Source organism: Anastrepha obliqua, chromosome 4 (genome assembly GCF_027943255.1).
Source record: "Anastrepha obliqua isolate idAnaObli1 chromosome 4, idAnaObli1_1.0, whole genome shotgun sequence".
NCBI lineage: Eukaryota > Metazoa > Arthropoda > Insecta > Diptera > Tephritidae > Anastrepha > Anastrepha obliqua.
Window position 1 is genome coordinate 17,820,531 of NC_072895.1, and position 18,838 is coordinate 17,839,368.

General features: G+C 37.3%; 1 protein-coding gene across 11 annotated transcripts in view; it reads right to left on the reverse strand.

Moving 5' to 3' along the window:
• The window catches only part of LOC129245411 (calcium and integrin-binding family member 2), a 58,748-nt gene that overhangs the window by 7,055 nt on the left and 32,855 nt on the right, over nucleotides 1–18,838 (reverse strand). For 5 of the 11 annotated variants that reach the window (XM_054883542.1, XM_054883543.1, XM_054883541.1 and 2 more), the window contains 2 exons: nucleotides 18,513–18,733; nucleotides 18,077–18,433 (listed from right to left, as the gene is read on the reverse strand). The exons of 2 other annotated variants lie outside the window; for them this stretch is intronic. In XM_054883542.1, the coding sequence (XP_054739517.1) occupies nucleotides 18,256–18,433; nucleotides 18,513–18,733 (399 nt within the window). In that variant the 3' untranslated portion in view covers nucleotides 18,077–18,255. Of the gene's footprint in view, nucleotides 1–9,949; nucleotides 10,216–13,709; nucleotides 13,745–13,850; nucleotides 13,928–18,076; nucleotides 18,434–18,512; nucleotides 18,734–18,838 lie in introns of those variants that run through there. 4 more of the 11 variants (XM_054883550.1, XM_054883551.1, XM_054883544.1 and 1 more) reach the window with 4 other exon arrangements.

Here is an 18,838-nt window from a genome sequence, read left to right on the forward strand (position 1 = left end):
TTTATTAAAATATTTTTTTTATTAAAATATTTTTTTATTAAAACATTTTTTTTTGTCTCCCAGTGTAATTTGACTTAATGCTAAATTTAACTTTTTTTAGCACACCTCAGAAAACCATTTATTAAACTAGTTGTTTCATTAAAATTTCCTTTTTAATATTGTTTTTATTAATTTTTATTTTTATTTATAAAACTATTTTTTTTTATTAAAAGCCTTTTTTTCTTAATATAAATGTTTTTTTATTAAAAGTTTTTTTTTCTTAAAATATTTCTTTTATTAATATATTTTTTTTATAAATTTTTTTTGTATTAAAATAGTTTTCTTATTAAGTTCTTTTTCTTAAAATACTTTTAAGTTCTTTTTCTTAAAATACTTTTTTATTAAACTTTTTTTTTTATTAAAATATTTTTTTATTAAAACATTTTTTTTTGTCACCCAGTGTAATATGACTTAATGCTACAAAATTTAACTTTTTTTAACACGCCTCAGAAAACGATTTACTAACTAGTTTTTTTTTAATTTTATTGAAATATTTTTTTTAGTAAAAGTTTTTTTTCTTAAAAATATTTTTTTTATTATAATATTTTTTTTTGTATATATTTTTTTTATAGAAATATTTTTTTAATAAATTTTTTTTTTCTTAAAATATTTTTTTTTAGTAATGCATTGTTTTTTATTAAAATTTTCTTTTTATTAAATAAGTTTTTGATTAAAAGTTCTTTTTCTTATAATACTTTTTTATTAAACATTTTTTTATTAAAATATTTTTTTTATTAAAACATATTTGTTGTCCCCCAATGTAATTTGACTTAATGCTACAAAATTTAACTTTTTTAACACACCTCAGAAAAGCGATATGTAGCCACTTATTAAACTAGTTTTTTTATTAAAACGTTTTTTTTAATATTTGTTTTATTAATTTTTTTTCCCCCCATACCTTTTAATAAAAAGCCCTATCCAGTAGGCTAATAGCCAACGAAGCACTTGAGGTCGCTCTAACTGGAAGAGAAAGCAACTTGGATGGTCAGGAAGTACGACTGAGAGCTCGGTAAGCATATTGCACGACTGAACAGATTTATCATTCAACAAACAGCGTGGAGTGCCTTCCTATCTCTTTCCCTGATACTTTTCTCCTTCACTCCTTGACTATATACCCTCTTTTCAGAGTACTAAATACAATGGGCTTTTAGCCTGAGTGTTTTAGGAGACACCAAATGTCTTGACGCTCCTTGGCTCGAGCCATTCAAGTTTCAGCGTGGAGTGCAGTGATCTAAACTACTTTAATATAATTGCATTTTCAACACAGACCGTCTCTTGAGCAAGTTTTATTTGTGATGGTGGCTTCAAAAATGTCAAAAATTTTCTAACTCGAATTGAAATTTCAATAACGAAGGCCATTACTGGCGGCAGCAGATATCTTTATTTGGGCCGAAATTTTGCCCACAGGCTGAACAACACAACTTTTCGATCATAATCCGATACTTGACAAAAGTTTGACGCCCCCTAATATGCATAAGCACCTTCATACATATGCACCATATATACAGATGGAAAACTCACAAAAAGTAATATGCTTTCAGCTTTATTTATTAGTTTGATTCCATTTGCACCCCGCTTAGGTTTTTGCCACATTTATTTATGTGTTGGTCGACTTTGATTTCAATTTAATTGTAGCTTTGTGCGATAAGTCTATAAAATTGTTTTGTTTCAGGCGTTGGATATTAAAAATTCATAGGTTTTTGTCGGCATTCGTTTGTTTATCACAAGAGGAAATTGAAAATTCCAATATTCCTACGTAAGCAGATTAGAGCGCAACAAAAACTATTGGAAAACTGATTTCGTTTAACCAACTGCATTAATAATTTCGTATTTCCTATTTATTAAATGCTTAAATGGGTCTAAAGTAAAGTAAGTGTAAAAAGATTTATTATTTAAATGGCCAATCAATTGATGATTAGCGCAGCAACGGAACAACAGACAATGAATTTTTATTTGCGCATCTTTTTTTTGTTTGCTGCTAAGTGGAAAGGTAATTGAAAAGTAAGATTTTTAGGACTTGAAATTTATTGTAGAATTTTTATCGGTTTTTGGTTTTTTGGCTACGTAAGGCCCAGGACGATGACAATTTCCTATGAGGCGTCACTTGGAGTGGTTGAGAGAAAAATTCTGCGGAAAGTTTTTTGTACCTTTGCACGTTGTTGACGGCAAGTATAGTAGGCGAGGGAACAATGAGCTGTATGAGCTTTACGACGACATGGGCATAGTGCAGCGAATAAAGATCCAGCGGCTACGTTGCCAGAGTCATGTCGTCCGACTAGATACCTACCCTCCGGGTATTAAAGTATATGATGCGGTACCAGCTGGTGGTAGCAGAGGAAGACGAAGGCCTCCTCTGCGTTGGAAAGATCAGGTGGACAAGGAATTGGCTTTACTTTGTGTGCCGAACAGGCGCCGGTTAGCACGAGAAGGAAACGTCTGGTGCGCTTTGTTAAACTCGGTGAAAATCGTAGAAACAATTATCAAGAAGAAGAAGAAGAAGCTGAATTTTTAGACAATTTTTGGATTTTTGATTTGCACAAAAATCTTTTCAATGTAGATAAATGAAATCCTTTACTTAATAAGCTTTAAATTGCAATTATAGAGGCACCTTCTGGTACATCTACTATAGTACGACTTATCTTAATAGTAAGAGCCCCGTGTACACATCGCCCATATTTTAGAGCTAAAATCAAATTTTTAATCTTTAAATTTCTACTATCAAATCCACTTTCAAAAAAAATTTCAAATTTAAATCCATTTAAATAATTTTGTTGTAACCCATCTTTGAAATTTCAGTAAAGCAAGTGGAATTTGATGCCGCTAAAAATCGCTTGGTTTTCTGCTGTTTTTTTTCTGGCAGCTTTTAGCGCTTTACTCCATAAAAAATGAACTTCTGGTGGAAGCCTTGTCATTTGCAAAACAAAACAAAAACAAAAAAAAACCCAAAAAAGCCAAAACAAAGAACTAATCGACACCAGTTTTTATATGTTGCATGAATTAACCGTAAAAGCCGTCTCCAAAAAAAATTTTTTTTTTCAAAATAAGTGCGATTCTTTAGCCGCTTAAAACTTGCACTTTATCATACCGAAATTTATATAAACCTGAATATTTGCACATATTCAGAATGGAAAGTTCAAAATTTAGATAGAAAGTTGTGCATTTTCTTTTTTTTAATTTTTGTTAAGCTTGAATCTGTAATTTATATGGTTTTGGTTAAAAATGTGCAATAACTACTCTAGACGTAAACTTAAATTAAGTTACGTAAGAACTTAAAGATGTTTGGCTGTCAAATCAGCATACGTACTAGGTTATTGAAGTTGTTTGGCGGCTCGATAAGAAACGTTTGACAGTAGTCTACATTTTTTATTTTTTATGTTGGTACATTCTTCATATGAAGGCATGTGAAGTTTCATTTCAATGTGTCAATTAATTTTTTTGCTTACAAGCCTTTGAATCAAAGTGTCACAGTATTTTCTTCAATGAAAAAAATCAAGTATCATTCAGCGGTTGAATTTTTATTTTTGAAAAGTTTAAAAGCAAAAGTTTTTTCACCATCAATTAGTACAGTAGAAAGAATTCAAAGGTGTTCGCAAATCCTTGAAAACGATCCACGTCAAGGACGCCCAAAAACAGCAACAACACCAGAAATCGTAGAAAAGTACAGGAAATCGTCGAGTGACTGAAAGAGATTTAGTAGAAGCCCTAGGCATCTCATTGAGAAATGTAGGCAATATTTTGACTGCAGTATGGGGTTTCAGAAGGCTATGTGCAAGATGGGTGCCGCATTCGCTAGCAATGGAACAAAAACACATACGAATGCGACTTTCTCAGCCAAATTCAGAGCGTTTCCGATAAAGTGGATTTAGTGCATCGATTCATAACTATGGATGGGACTTGGATCTATCACAATGATTCTAAATTAAAACAGAAGAATAAATAGTGGTGTGAACCTGACTCTTCTGCTCCGAAACGAGTCCGTGTCCAGAAACCGGCAATCGGCCAAGAAGGTGTTAGCATCAGTTCATTGGGATGCTAAAGGAATTTTGTTTGTGGATTGGACTTCAAAACTTGTAAAACAATACATTTTGAATATTATTGTAAACTTTTAGATCAGCTGAAGGAAAAAATTCGTAGAAAAAGACCCAGTTTGCAAAGAAAGAGTCACAAAAGCATTTTGACTACGGCTAAAATCCATGAATTGAAGTTCGAAATGTTGTAGCATCCACCGTATTCACCAGATTTGGCCCGTAGCGACTTCCATATGCTTCCAGACCTAAAACAATTCATGCGTGGAAAGCGTTTTTCATCAAATGATGAGGTCATAACAGCCTCACTTCAGGGATGGGATTCATAAATTGGAATCGGCAAAAATTAATATAATATTTTCGACACCTCATTTTCTTTGCTTTTCATCGAGATCAAAAAGCTGTTGAAAAATTCGAAGATCCCGAGCTCAATGAAAATAACCATGAAAGTCGCCTTCAAATTGCTTCTCAGCATCTCGCCCGCCCCCCCACTCTTTTCTCTGCTTCATATTGATATGTAAGCACCATTTCTCATCTCCCGTGACGATTCGGTACAAATGGCGCTGTTTATGACCGCGTGTTGCACAAGTCGTCAAAGCCGCACTCCAAGTGTTCGAATGGGAGGTCCTTCAGCATTCGGCGTATTCCCGGATCTCTGATTAACTTATTCATATTTATTGTTTTCTGTTAAAAGTCTTCGGTAATAACGTTACAAACTTATTCCCCAACCTAATAAAAAATTTTGAAGGCTTATGGAATTACAAAAAAATCAATATGATTTTCTCATCGCTTTCAATTTACGTAACTTAAGAGCACAAAATTAACAGCTCTCTACGTTTCTTCAGGCCGGAGTAGTCATTTATACATATTTCCTATTTTGTGGGTTGCTCTTAAGTTTGTCAAGTTACGTACGACCTATATGTAATTACGCAAAAATAATGGAAAAAAATTAAAAAAAAAATTTCAGAGGAAATACTTTGTAAATATTAGAAAAAAAAGTATCATGCACTCAGCTATGCTTGCCACTGTACGTAAAACATATCCACATTTCAACTTAAAAAATATCAAGTATTCAAATAGGATTTCTCCCTACACCACACAAAACATAGATAAATACTCACAAATATATATGTAAATATCCATACGTTAGAATATTTATGCGAGTCTGCAAGTGTTCGTACAACTTTTGTTTTCTAAATTCACTTTCCATTTGTATGTCATGAAATATTTATTCCAGCAGCACAGATTGTCTTATGAACTTGGAATTGTACCAGTATATTTTTTATTCAAATTCACTTCACTACAGCTACACTTGCACAAGAAATAAAAGATAAATTTTCTTGTTACTTCTTACTTGCTACAAGAAATATTCTTATTTTTGGATAGCCTTCGAAATGTCCGGCCGAATGGTCGTAACTGGGTGTACTTGTATGTATGTAAATAGAAATGTATAGAAATAGAAAAATGTAATGCACACAACCGCACTTGATAAAACATTGTTTCAATTCAAGTGAAGCTTTTTCAAAATAAGTAAGTGTGGAACACATCCTATTATCTTTTCACAAACGTATAAGAGATGTTTTGCACAAAGATACGCTCTATGAAAACTTGCAAAATGTTTTAGATTGTTAAGGCCCTTGTCTCATTTCAAATGGTATTTTTGGGTGTTTCTTGAAACAGAAACGAAAAAAGATTTTTTTATAAGCGCCAACTTCCTCCTCGCGGTATTCAGGGCAGATTCGAGGAATGCAATGCAACAAACGCTTCAAAACGCCAAGATAGAAAATTGCTTTGTCGCTATGGCCCGTTGGCATGAACTCCTCGTGGACAATTCCCTTGAAATCGTAAAAACAAATGAGCATCGACTTGATTTTTGAATTCTACAAAGGCGATTTTTTGGTTGGGGGCTCGTCTGGGGTCTTTCATTCGGCACTTTGACGCTTAGTTTCAGGTTCACGTTGGAAACACCACGTAAAGGAAGTTCTTGTCTTTTCTCGCCTCTTTAATGAGGTCTTCCAAATGTTGAATTTTGAGCAATTTTTGGTCCTCACTTAACTCGTGCGGAATGAAACGTGCGCAAACCGTTCGTAAGCCCAAATGATTTGTTAAAATGCGAAAAATCGATGTTTTGGAGATATTCAACTCTGATTTTATGAATTTGAACTATGATTTCGCTTGATTTTTGATAAATTTACAAAGAATTTCGATGGCCCGTATGTTCATTGTCATTTATGTCCTCACAACCATCTCTTAAACGTGTAAACCACTCATGAACTCTAGTACGAGATGACGAGATAGATAATCATCGCAATAAACTTTTTTCATCAAATCAAATGTTTCGTTAAACATTTTACCGATTTTAAAGCAAAATTTGATATTAGTTCTGTGTTCGAAACTAATTTTTGGAAGATGACAAAAACACACTGACACTTTAGACACAATAACTTTGCTTCCGCAGAACCGAATGTCTCCTAGGTCCCACTGGAAGTCAGCTCTAACTCATTAAAAAGATGGCGTCATCATCAAACATGATGCCAGTCTTGTTTATTTTGGGCTTCACCTTGTACAGAAAATACTGATCTCTTAAGGGGTTATATACCTTGTGTTGCACTAAAAAATCGAACTTTTTTTATGGTATATTCTAAAAGTACATCATCTTAAAAATATAAATTCAAAAAATCATAAAAATCGGAGCACTAGAACGAAAGTTACAGACCGTGGAAGCGCGCAACCTCTCTTGCAACGAGAAGTGCACGCAAAACTTTAGACGCGATTATCTCGCAGTCGTGGTTTTTGAAAATTACCGTCGCGGTGATCATTATTTATTAAAAACTATTTGACCGATTTGCATAAACTCTTTTTTTAGTTATTCGAAGTTACAACCTCGTGAATCTGAACGGTTCACTTTTTACAAATATTTGCATAGTTCGCTGGATTAAATTTTTTTTTAATTTTTCAACCCCTCAAAAATCGTTTTTTTGGTTCACAGCGGTTTTCATATCGAGAAATTTTTTTTTGGGGTAAATAAACCGTTTACATTTTTGGACAATAATCATTTAATATTTTTTTTCAGTTGAGTTGCTCATGCGCTACCGTGATCACCGCAAGCCTCTTCTAAAAAACGGCGTTTCGGGGAAGGGGCGATATCAGCAATAAATAATAACATTTTTTTTAATAAAAACACCAAAATGTATTCTTCGGGAGTTACCCTTCAGTATGATATATGCCTCATCTAAATAAAAATTCTAAAACATATTTTAAAAAAATTATGACAATCGTCCATTTTTTCGGGCTCACAGGGTATACACTGCTGGTCTTAGGTTAGACGCATCATCGTTTTTTTAAACAAAATCAATTATTTATTAGCATGCTTGTTCTAATTGTCCAAAATGCTTTTCTTATCAAAGTGCGAATCTTGTTCGAAAAAAACAGTTGACAGCTGGTTGATTTGCCAAAAAAATAACTGTACATTCGGAGATTATAGAAATTTCTATGGCAATCACACGTGTTTTCGGTTGGTCATTGAATTAGACGCAGCTTAAATTTCTCCGTATTGCGTGGACAAGTGTAAACTTTTGTATTGAAAAAATATCAAAAATAAACAAATAAAGTGTTTTCGAGCTACATTTGAATTCGCGAAAGAATACATGACATGGACTGTCCAATCTGACACTCGACTAAATTATTGGCGTTCAGTTGTATTTACTGATGAAAAACGTTTTAATTTAGATGGCCCTGATGGATTTCAATATTATTATCACAATTTGCGGAAAGATGAGCTATATTTAAGTCGCCACCATAGCCGAGAAGGGGGAGTAATGGTGTGGGGTGCTATTACGTTTTATGGAACAATTGACTTGATTTTTATCGATCAAAAGATGAACGGCGATCGCTTCAAAACATTGTTGGAGTCCGTATTTCCAAAATTAAAAGATCTCTTTGGACCAATTCCTTGGATTTTTCAACAAGACATTGCTCCTATTCATAACTCTCGAGTAGTAAAATCTTTTATTTCGAGTCAACACGTTAATATCATGACCTGTCCACCATATTCTCCAGATCTTAACGTAATTGAAAATGTTTGGGGCTGGCTAACACGGAAGGTATACGAAGGAGGAAAGCAATACGAAGATAAGGAAACATTAACTGCAGATATTAAACGTGCTTGGAGCGAGATTTCCTTGAACTACATAGATTCCTTGTATCATTCTATGAAGGACCGGATTTATGAAGTTATTACTAACAAAGGAGGCAATACTCATTACTGAAATTATTATTTTTTTTATTTCAAATGAATCAAATAGTAATTTAAGTTAAAATCCAAATACTTTTCTTATAAAAATTAAAAACCCAAAGTGCGTCTATTCTAATGACCAAGAAAAATTCGTCTTATTTTGAGTAGCTTTAAGAAAATGTTTGAAAAACACAATTTTGTTAAATATGCATAATCATTTGAATATAATATTTAAAGTATCATTAAATAAGAAATGTTTTTGCATATCAACTTCTTTTCTATCGTCCTTTAATAAATAAATATGAAGCAAAGTTGTATGCAACTAAACGTGCGTCTAACCTAAGACCAGCAGTGTATATCCCCGTGAATGGATTATTGGTTAGGAAAGGAGAAATAATTCATAATTTTTCAACTTTAAATAGAACTTTTAACTACATCACGCTAGATCTGCTATTTCGACCCACTGTGAGTGAGTGGGGATTATAGGAGTTCTTGTAATTATAAACATTTACTACTTTCGATTTACTATTGAGAATTGTCGTTGGAATGATATTGAACAAGAGTTTTTTCACAGCTTGCCGAGTATTTGAGTATTACATAATTTATATGCGTTTTTAATATTCGCCAAATCGGACCAAAAATAAATATTTACAATACCCCCAGCTTCATGATGTTCATCATACGCAGTGGTGGTTCTATGTACAGTATGTAAGTTTACGGAAGCGATGTTTTCCAGTTTCGAACGGATAAGCAGGTGCTTTAAAAGTATGCACAACGTACAAATTTGTGTTGTTTTGAATTATTTCGCATCAAGCTAAGGCAGAGTATCCTTGAACTCTGACAAAGAGAAAAAACAATCCAATCCAGTTCACGTCAACCATTTCACAATTTTTAATCAGATATTTGTGCTTCTATTGCTTATATAAGCGGATGTGTAGATGTGCGCACAAAAAGGGAAAAATAAAAAGAGTAAATATTAGAGATGGTCGTGATTGTGCAGAAATTGTCGTCTGAATGTCCTAACAGGCACACACACAACAAGCCAAAATAGTAGCAGTGAATTTTAAACAAAGCGCATTCAAATGTCAAAAACACACATTTCTACCAAGAAATAAATGAAAACTTTTTGTATGTACTCGTATTTGTGTGTGTGAGTAAGCTTAAAATTGTGTGCTCAACAAACTGATGTGTCACCTCTACTTGGCAATTAAGCGCGGCGAAAGTAAGTGGTGCTGGCCAACACAAAAAAATAGATAAATTTAAAAAAATAACAAAACAGCTAAAAAGCAACAAGCGATGATGCTCAACAATACACACACACACACACACAAACCCAAATAAAGGTATTCACATATACATGCATGCATGTTTGTGTGTGTGTGTGTGTGAAAACGTTAAACAATAGACTCAAAAACACACTCAAGCGCAAAGATAATAGACGTAAATACGCCAAAATGGCATTCAGAATAGCAACAATGTACATACAACAACTACACATACATGCACATCAATTTGTTGTCGACAATAAATAATTTCCTGGCACACAAAACAAAACAATTATACTAACAAAGCCGCAAAGCCATAATACATAACAACAAAACAACAAAAGACAACAAACAAAAGGGGCGCGCGCGCAATTGCACGAACTCACCGTAAATTTTGAAGGCATAAAAAACTTTAATGTCTCTTGGCGCCTGCTCGCTGAATACAGACAATGCGTCCAGAAAATCTTCGAAGGATAAATTGCCTTGACCATCGCGTGAGAAGGCTTCACAGATGCGCCGACGAAAGGGATTTTCGCGCAATTCGGGCATCTTCTCGATGCATTCGCATGGCACCTTGACACTGGACGCCTGGCCCTCGGTCATTTGGCGTGGCACCAAATCCGGACGTAACTCACGAAAACGTTTGTGAACGCTAAGCGAATGAAACAAAGCAACCGCATGGATTAGCTAAAAGATATATAGTACGTAATAGAGCAATAAAGTTTGGTGGCTGAAAGCAGCAGGAAGCGGCACTGTGTACAAGTGTATCTGTGTGTGTGTGTGTGTGTGTCTTCCCTGTAGCATAAGCATTTTTGGCACTTTTCCGATATACCGAAGCATTAAACTTCACGCGAATGGTTTTAGTGTTTTGGACATTAATGTGTTGTTGCTTTGCCTCCCCCGGACAATCGATTAGAAAGTTGGCCGCTAGAATGGCAACAACGTTGTTTTCTGGAATGTAAGCGCTACTCCTGGCACGGAAACGTAAATGCATGCAAAATGTGGCCGCAAAGAAGGAAGGAATTTCGAACAAAGCGAAGGCGGATATTGTGGACAACAAAGAGGTATCTCAAAGGTTGCAAAGCACACAATGAAATGCAATGCGAACAATGGTGAATGTGAAAATTATGAGCGCAGCTCGCTGTCAATGTTGAGGTCAGTGCAAATTATTTTCTAAGGACAATAGGAGGCGGAGCCTGAACACTTTGCGATGCGATTAAATTTCATAGTTTACTGTTTAGTGACTTAAATTTTGTGATTTGTGAATTGCTGAAGTTTATTGAATTAAAAACAAAAAGTGTATCGGAAAAGGCGACGCTTGAAAAAGCACTTAAAAAAGGGTAGAGGATTAGTGGGAGATTGAAAATGGGTTTGAACAGGGCAATATTAGTCTAGATTAGATGAGATTAGATTTGTGGCGGGTTATAGACAAGTCCAAGCACTCAGTCAGGAGGCCATTGTACTACACCCGGATAGATTTCTGTAGAAATAATAGAGATAGGAAAGATAAAATGTGGATGGTAAGACGGATAAATTAGCTTAAGGTCACTCTTCCACAAATCTCTTAGATTCATTGATGAATCTTAAGAGAACCGGAAGAGGAAGAGTATGAACTTTGTCCATACTCAGTAGATCGCAACCCAATATCCTAATTCTGATTCTGGAAAACGCCGGACAGCTACAGAGATTTTGCTCTGCAGTGTCGTCATCCTCAAGACAGGAGAGGCATATTGGGTCGTCAATGACCACAGGCGTTGTGCCCTATGATTAAACCCACCAGTACTCTCAGGACCTTTCTGCGGAGCTTTAGGAGAAAGGTCGCTATTTTCCTGTTTGATTATTTCACAAAGCACTTGGCTACTCTGCCCCCAGCACATCAACAACTGATGAAAATGTTGAGAAAGTTGAAAATGTTGGGCATGAAGCGTGTGTGTCGAAACCAAAGCCCAAATCGGCCCAATGAAAGAGTCCAGGAGAGCCAAGACCAAAAAAAACACGACAATTTCGATCAAATGTCAAGGTTTTACTCACTGTTTTCTTCGATGACCATGGCGTAGTGTATCAGAAGTTCTTACCACAAGGTCGTACGGTAAATGTTGTTACTGTAGCAGTAATACAAGCCCTGTCAGTGTAGTGTATATCACCGGTCGTCTTCGTCTAGCTCATATAACGGTAGGCCCAGGAAACTTGCTGCTTCGACAGGTTGGGTCCAGAAGGAGAGGGGTGCTAGATGAGTTGCTTTTAAGGGGCATATCAAAAGGTGGCTAGTATCGTGCGGGGTGCCTTAATATGCAGAACATATGATTATTATGTTGGGGTGAATTCTGGATAAGTAGGAGCTTAGCCCACCGCAATATCCAGAACGTAATTGTGCCAGTGTTACGCGGATCTCACGGTGAAGCTGGAGCTCTTCAACTGCTGTAGGTGGTGGTTGGACTCCGATTACGACATTCGGTGGTCGGGAGCTTAAGAAGATGAATGTCGTTTATTGTCTGTCTAAACACTGTCTGGTTCAGTAAATATCTATTAGTTTTGTCTTGGATCTCGTCGGCGTAATTCAGGAGGTGTCTCCTTACGTGCGAGGGAGACGGCTCTGGCTCAAGCAGTGGTCTGCAAGGGTGAAACCTGCAGTAGCACTCTAACAGGAACTGTTTGCTGAGCAGTTTATTGTGCTCCATTACACGGAAGCATCTGTGCCTCGTTGTGAAGGTGTTGAAGAGGAGACAACAGGAGGCAACATGTCGCTGTCCGAATAGCAGTGTTTTGACAAGCCTGAAGCTTTATCCACTGCATGTCACTAGTTCGAGACGACAAGACAGACGCAGCATAGTTTAGAATCGGCCGGCCAATTGCTTTAATTTTCGATAGCAACAATTCTTTGTCCTTGCCCCAAGTGCTGCCGGCAAGCGATTTGATGACTTTGTGCGATTTTGGACTTTAGTGGCAAATGCGGTTGTGTGCGCAGAGAAGGAGAGCAAACTGTCGTAGGTTATATCCAAAATTTTGGGATTGTTAGCAGTCGGAATTGGTGTGTCATCGGCTTTTACCTTAAGTTGCAGTTATTCGTGCGGTAAATAAGGAGTATTATCTTGAAGTTATGCGCCGTTTGCGTCAAGCAATACGAAAAAAACAATTGGAATTGTGAAAAAAGAATGCATGGCTTTTGCATCTGGATAATCCACCTGCTCACTCATCTTTGCTTGTGAGAGATTAGTTTGCCAAAAACAACACCGTTATTATGCCTCAGCCACCGCATTCATCAGATTTGGCCCCCTGCGACTTTGTTCTGTTCCCAAGTTTGAAGAGAGCCATGAAAGGACGGCCTTTTGCGACGATTGAGGAGATAAAAACCGAATCGCTGAAGGAGCTCAAGGACATACCAAAAAAAGCATATCAGAACTGTTTCGGGGATTAGAAAAAATGCTGGTACAAGTCTATTATATCTGAGGCGGACTGCTTTGAAGGATATAAAATAGAAATTAATGAATAAATAAATATTTTTTGAGAAAAAAATGAAAATTCACCTTATGGTTTGGCCACACCTATATGAGGTATAATTGGCACGTCACCTTTTGTTAGTTGATTGACGAATTTCTTTCACTAATTTAAGACGTGCGTCTTGATGTTTTGCCATAAATGGTGTGGCCTACAGTTTTATGTGGATTCCGAACGATAAATGGTTTTTATGAGGAGGTTTTTCATGGCAGAAATACATGCGGAGGTTTGCCATGGCCTGTTGGGCCCTGTCGACCGCAAACAGAAAACACTTTTTTTTTGTCATTTAGGAGTTTCATGTACGGAGATTCGAAGCTGCACACTTCCGAATGGTAGTCACACACCAACTCATTCGGCTAGGGCGGTAGAAGTGTGGCTCCTATGTACTTTCTTGCATACGCCTACTTTAGCACTGATACACACACATTAAATTCGTGTGAGAAAAGGAAGGAGTGGATATGTACATAAATATAGGAAATTAAAAATTCACTTTCTTCGAATACTTAAAATTTAGTGAGCTACATATGACCTTGACCTATTGTCAGTGAGTTTTCTGCAAATAAAAATTAAATAAATAAATAAATGTATAAATAGCCAAAAAATTAAGTTAATCAGTACAGTCATTTGCTATTCAATTCCAAATCAACTCACCGCAAAATTTCCTTGCGCGTGAAAAATGTGCAATCCTTCAAAGTGCAAAGGCATCAAATTGTAGTAATTGATGGAAATTATTGAAATATGCAACTTCTTTATAAAAAATCATTATGAAAACGTTATTTTACAAATCCACACCTGATAGTCGTCCAGTTGTTGTTCTGTGAATGTGGCAACCTTATTACCCATACCAAAGTGTTATTGTTTGTTGTTTTTACTTTAACTGCTCTTAACAAATAAATATCACACAATTTGCTTCCAGTCTAGCAACTAAACTTTCGACGCTGACTTCTACTGCCTTACTGAATGTCAAAAGTTCTTAAACATTTTTCTAGAGTCAGCATTTTTCCACATGCGCTGACTCGTCCTAACTATGCTCAATGTTTGTTGTTGCCATTTTAAGAGCTGTCTTGCCAGGGCACGGCAGCCACTTTCACACTTTGCATGGCTCCGCTGTTTTATTTTTATTTATGCTGTTTGTGCTCAGCAGGCGCATGGAAATTAATTAAGGAGTGTCCCACCAACAGCCATTCGCTTTTTTTAGACCTTCGCATTTGTGATATGCGCCCTACATTTGGTATATCTACGGAGGCAAGCATACACATATTTTTCTTTTAACAAAAAAAAAAAAAACAAAACAAATACAAAAATACCGAAACAAAACCATTTCAGCCAGACATAGCAATATTTTGCTTGACATACATACTAGGTTGTGCAATAAGTTTTGCGGTTTTTTAAGAAAAACACAATTTTATGGTTTGAAATACTTTTTATTACCCAGTATAGCCTCCCTGAGTATCAATTCACTTTTTCTAATGAATTTCCAATTCATGCATTCCATCACTAAAGCTGCTGCAGCTGTTATGACCTCATAATTGGATGAACAATGTTTTGCAGCTCTGAAAAGAGATGGAAGTCGCCATATCTGGTGAATGCTCCAACCATACGAACTTTAATTCATGGCTTTTAGTCAGAGCCCAGTCATATTAGCGGTTTCACCTCGGAATGAAAGATAATAAGCTGGAAATTGGTAAAAGCCTTGGTTTTGTCGCCCTAAATATTGTCTCAAAAGTGACAAATGCTATTGTGTCCGCGTCTTAAGAAATTGAAGGTCAAAGGTCACAAAAAACGATTTTTCGCGAATATCTCGGTTCCTACTGCTTAAATGATATTTTCACCTATCATGAAAGTTGTAGAGTATAAAATTCTCTATAACTTTTGTCTAAACTTTTTTTTATACGATCACCCGTTTTTGAGGTAGAGCGCGAAGAGTGCGCAGCGTACAGTCATATAAGTACCTATGAGCTAATGCAGAGTCAAGCATGAGTTACGGTTATCAGTACGTTGTATAAAGTCAATTATTAACAAAATAATTATAATTATTAAGCAATGTCCATTATTTCTGTACTTATTATTATATTAATTATTTATATTTAATTATATAAGGTGCAGAAGTGCGGCCATTCCTGTTTCGTCCTCGAACCAGGTTCCCTTGGCAATCCGTCCTTACTGCTCGCTGATGATGACCGCATCTAGCTCCCTCTCGATAGCTATTTGTTCGACTATTTGTCGCTATTTGTTTGTGCGACTTTTACCCATACATATTTGTCTGGAGTACCCTCATCACCTCTTAGCTAGATGCGGTCGCCTTTCGCGTCTACGCAGTGAATGTAATTGGGGGCTGTTTCGTAGTATTTTATTTTGTGCCCTGGTTTCCCGCATCTGATGCACATATCCCTTCTATCAGGGCCACTGCAGTTTGCTTGTGTGTGCCTTATCCCAAGGCAGCGATAACATTTCTTAATTTGTTCGCATGGTCGCATCTTTGCTCGGATTCAGCCGATTTTTATATCGCCGATCTCGATGAGCTTCACGGCCTCTTCTGAGGAGAGCACGTACTTGTTCCTGTGTTGTTCGGCGCCGTTATCCTTGTCTGTATCTGTTCTTCTTGGTTGGTGAGCAGTTTCCGGACTGCTATATCTACCTCCGTGTTGGCCGCCAAGGAGTCGAGATCCCGAATCGCAATCGTGGCGCTCGGCTTTAACTCCGCGATGGAAGCCGTGTCCTGCACAGTGCTTTTCAGCTGGTGCACGAACTCTGGCTCCACTTTATACTTTCGGAAACGTTCTAAGAAAGTTGCATTTGAATGTGTTTCTATGTATAGGAGCGCCTCCAACTTGCGTCTGTTCTTCACGCTAGAAGCGACGTATTGAGATGGGCAATCCTTTAGCTCATCATCGAGATATACTTTCAAAAATTTACCTGTATAAGTGGATTCAAAAGTAAATGTATTAAATACTCCAGGAGGTACTCGATTCTTCTTCTTGTTCTTGATTGGCACAAAAACCGCTTATGCGATTTTGGACGAGCTGAACAAAGTGCGCCAGTCATTTTTTTCTCGTGCTAACTGGCGCCAGTTGGGCACACCAAGTGAAGCCAAGTCCTTCTCCACCTGATCTTTCCAAAGCAGAGGAGGCCTTCCTCTTCCTCTGCTACTACCAGCTGGTACCGCATCGAATACTTTCAGAGCCGGAGCGTTTGTTTCCATTCGGATGACTTGACCCAGCCAACGTAGCCGTTGGATCTTTATTCACTGCGCTATTTTTATGTCATCGCAAAGCTCATACAGCTCATCGTTCCATCACCTGCGATATTCGCCATAGCCAACGTGAAAGGTCAGAATAGCTTCCGTAGAATCTTTCTCTCCAGCACTCCAAGTGACGCCTCATCGGATATTGTTATAATCCATGTTTCTGCGACATAAGATAGGGTGGGCACGATGAGAGCCTTGTAGAGTGTGAGGTTTGCTCGTCGAAAGGAGACTTTACTATTCATTTGCCTACTTAGTCCAAAGTAGCACTTACTGGCAAGAGAGATTCTATGTTGGATTTCCAGGCTGACATTAAGGTCCGCTGGTTCTTAAGGGGCCCCGGTGGTCTAGAGCTCGATTTTTTTATAATTCTAGACCACCGGGATAAACGAAGTCTTTTAAAACCTCGAAATCATAGCTGTCATTAGTGACGTGGGCGAAGATACGCGAATGCTTCGACTGTTTGTTTGAAGACAGGAGGTACTTCGTTTTATCCTTATCATCATCAGATCTATTCGCTTTCTTTTTTTATCCATTGCGAGCTATTCTTTATAAGCGATTAAGTTCTGGGGTTCGCACGATATTTTCCAGCATCAGGTTAAAGAAGTCACACGACAGCGAGTCACCCTGTCTGAAACGTCGTTTAGTATCAAACCGCTCGGAGATATTCGAATACCATCCATAAAATCTGCTGCTACGGCAGCAGGCACATCGGTTTAGGGGTTGCAAAATTCAAGTCGAAATACAACTCTGATGAGTGGAGCCGCATTTTTGTTAGCGTATCTTTAATTTCCCTGTTTCTACATAGCAATTCTATTGGTCCCATTTCTATTGCCTTTTTAAGACCCTTTCTTTTGTTATCAAATACATTACGGAAATGGTGAGACGAAGGCGATTCAATGGTTTATTTCGGGTAGCGGCTATGCCAAACGCGAATAAAGACTAACCGATTGATGCCTTTCAATTTGTTTCTTCGAGATTTAAACCCCTTGCCGTGCCATTTAGCTCGATGAAACTCGGGTCCAAGTGTTACGCGTCAACGCGTCGTAAACAGATCAGACTGGTGCGCGAAATGAAGTAACATCAATTATGAGACTCGTGACTAACTCTGGTAGCGCACAAATAGAAACTAATATTCAATCACGACCCAGGCTAGTGATGTTTATGTTTGATCCGACGATCTATTCACGAGCCTGGCTCGTCATATTCATGTTTGGGCCAAAATATTCATAACGAGTCAGACTCGTTAAATCACGGCAAGGTGTTAAGGGAAAGGCATGCGCCATAACTCAAAAACAATTCCTTAACAAAAAGACGAGACCCAACCCGGCGTTGATAAAATTGATGCGGTACTGCAATCGACACCAAGTCCAAATAGGCTGGTTGCTCATCAATTATTTTATTCAATTAAAAGATAAATCAATAATTGACGTACACTTCTGTTTGGTCGAGCTCCTTATACAATTTGTGGCGAGCGTCTTGATGTTGTTCGACAAATGGTGGAGCCTACAGTGTTATGTTGGCTCCGAACAGCAAATGTGTTTTATGAGCAGGTTTTTCATGGCAGAAATACACTCGGAGGTTTGCCATGGCCTGCCGAGGGACGACCGCTATTAGAAAAGACTTTTTCTACAGTTTTGGTGTTTCATGCACGGCGATTCAAATCTACTTATGCGTTCTACGAATATTCAAACATATTTTTTTTTTAAGAAAAAAGACCTCAGAACTTTTTACATAAAGGCAGTGTTTTTTCTTTAATTTCGAAAGAGGGACACCTTATACTTGTATACATATATGCCGCTGTGCATGCATAAATGAATAAATCGTTAATGAATTGGTATTTACATTTTCGTGCAGTAAAATTGCCTTGCTATTTCCGTTTTTCGATCGTTAACAAATTTCCACCCAAGTGATGAGCGCATCTTTTGACCGTACACACACACATCCTGTTCATCAAGAACCACCACCATCCATAAATAAGTCAAGCGCCTGGCACGTCTGTTTAATATATTTGCACAAGTGACTATCAGGCTTCGGATCCAAGTCGACCAGTGTCGCTTTGGTGAGGAAGGTTTTGCCATAACGCGGCATTACTACACAATATTTGGACAGTGGCGACTTCGTTAAGTGTCTGAAAAGAAAGATAAATTTGAAATATGCCATTAATTACGCGCCATGCGCCAGCTGTATGCGTTTATAATTCCACTCACTGTTGCTGTGAATGTGGCTCTGGATTGCACATGGAAATTTCCTGAAACGCTAGCATAATCGAACAGTCCAGCGCTGTGGCGCCCAGGAGATACGCTTCCGATGGCTCCAACTCATCTGTAGTGAGTTGTTGTTGTGATCGCTGCAGTAAGCCTTTTAAGGCATTGTATGATTTTTCCGATTTGTGTGCATGGCCGGCAGCCTGCAGGATGGGCATGTTACGCTGCGAGACGAAAGCACAGCAGAAATGAAGAGAACGGAAGACGAATTGAGTGAGAAATGTGATAAAAATGTCACTTGAATGTAAAAAGAAGTATTGACGATACAG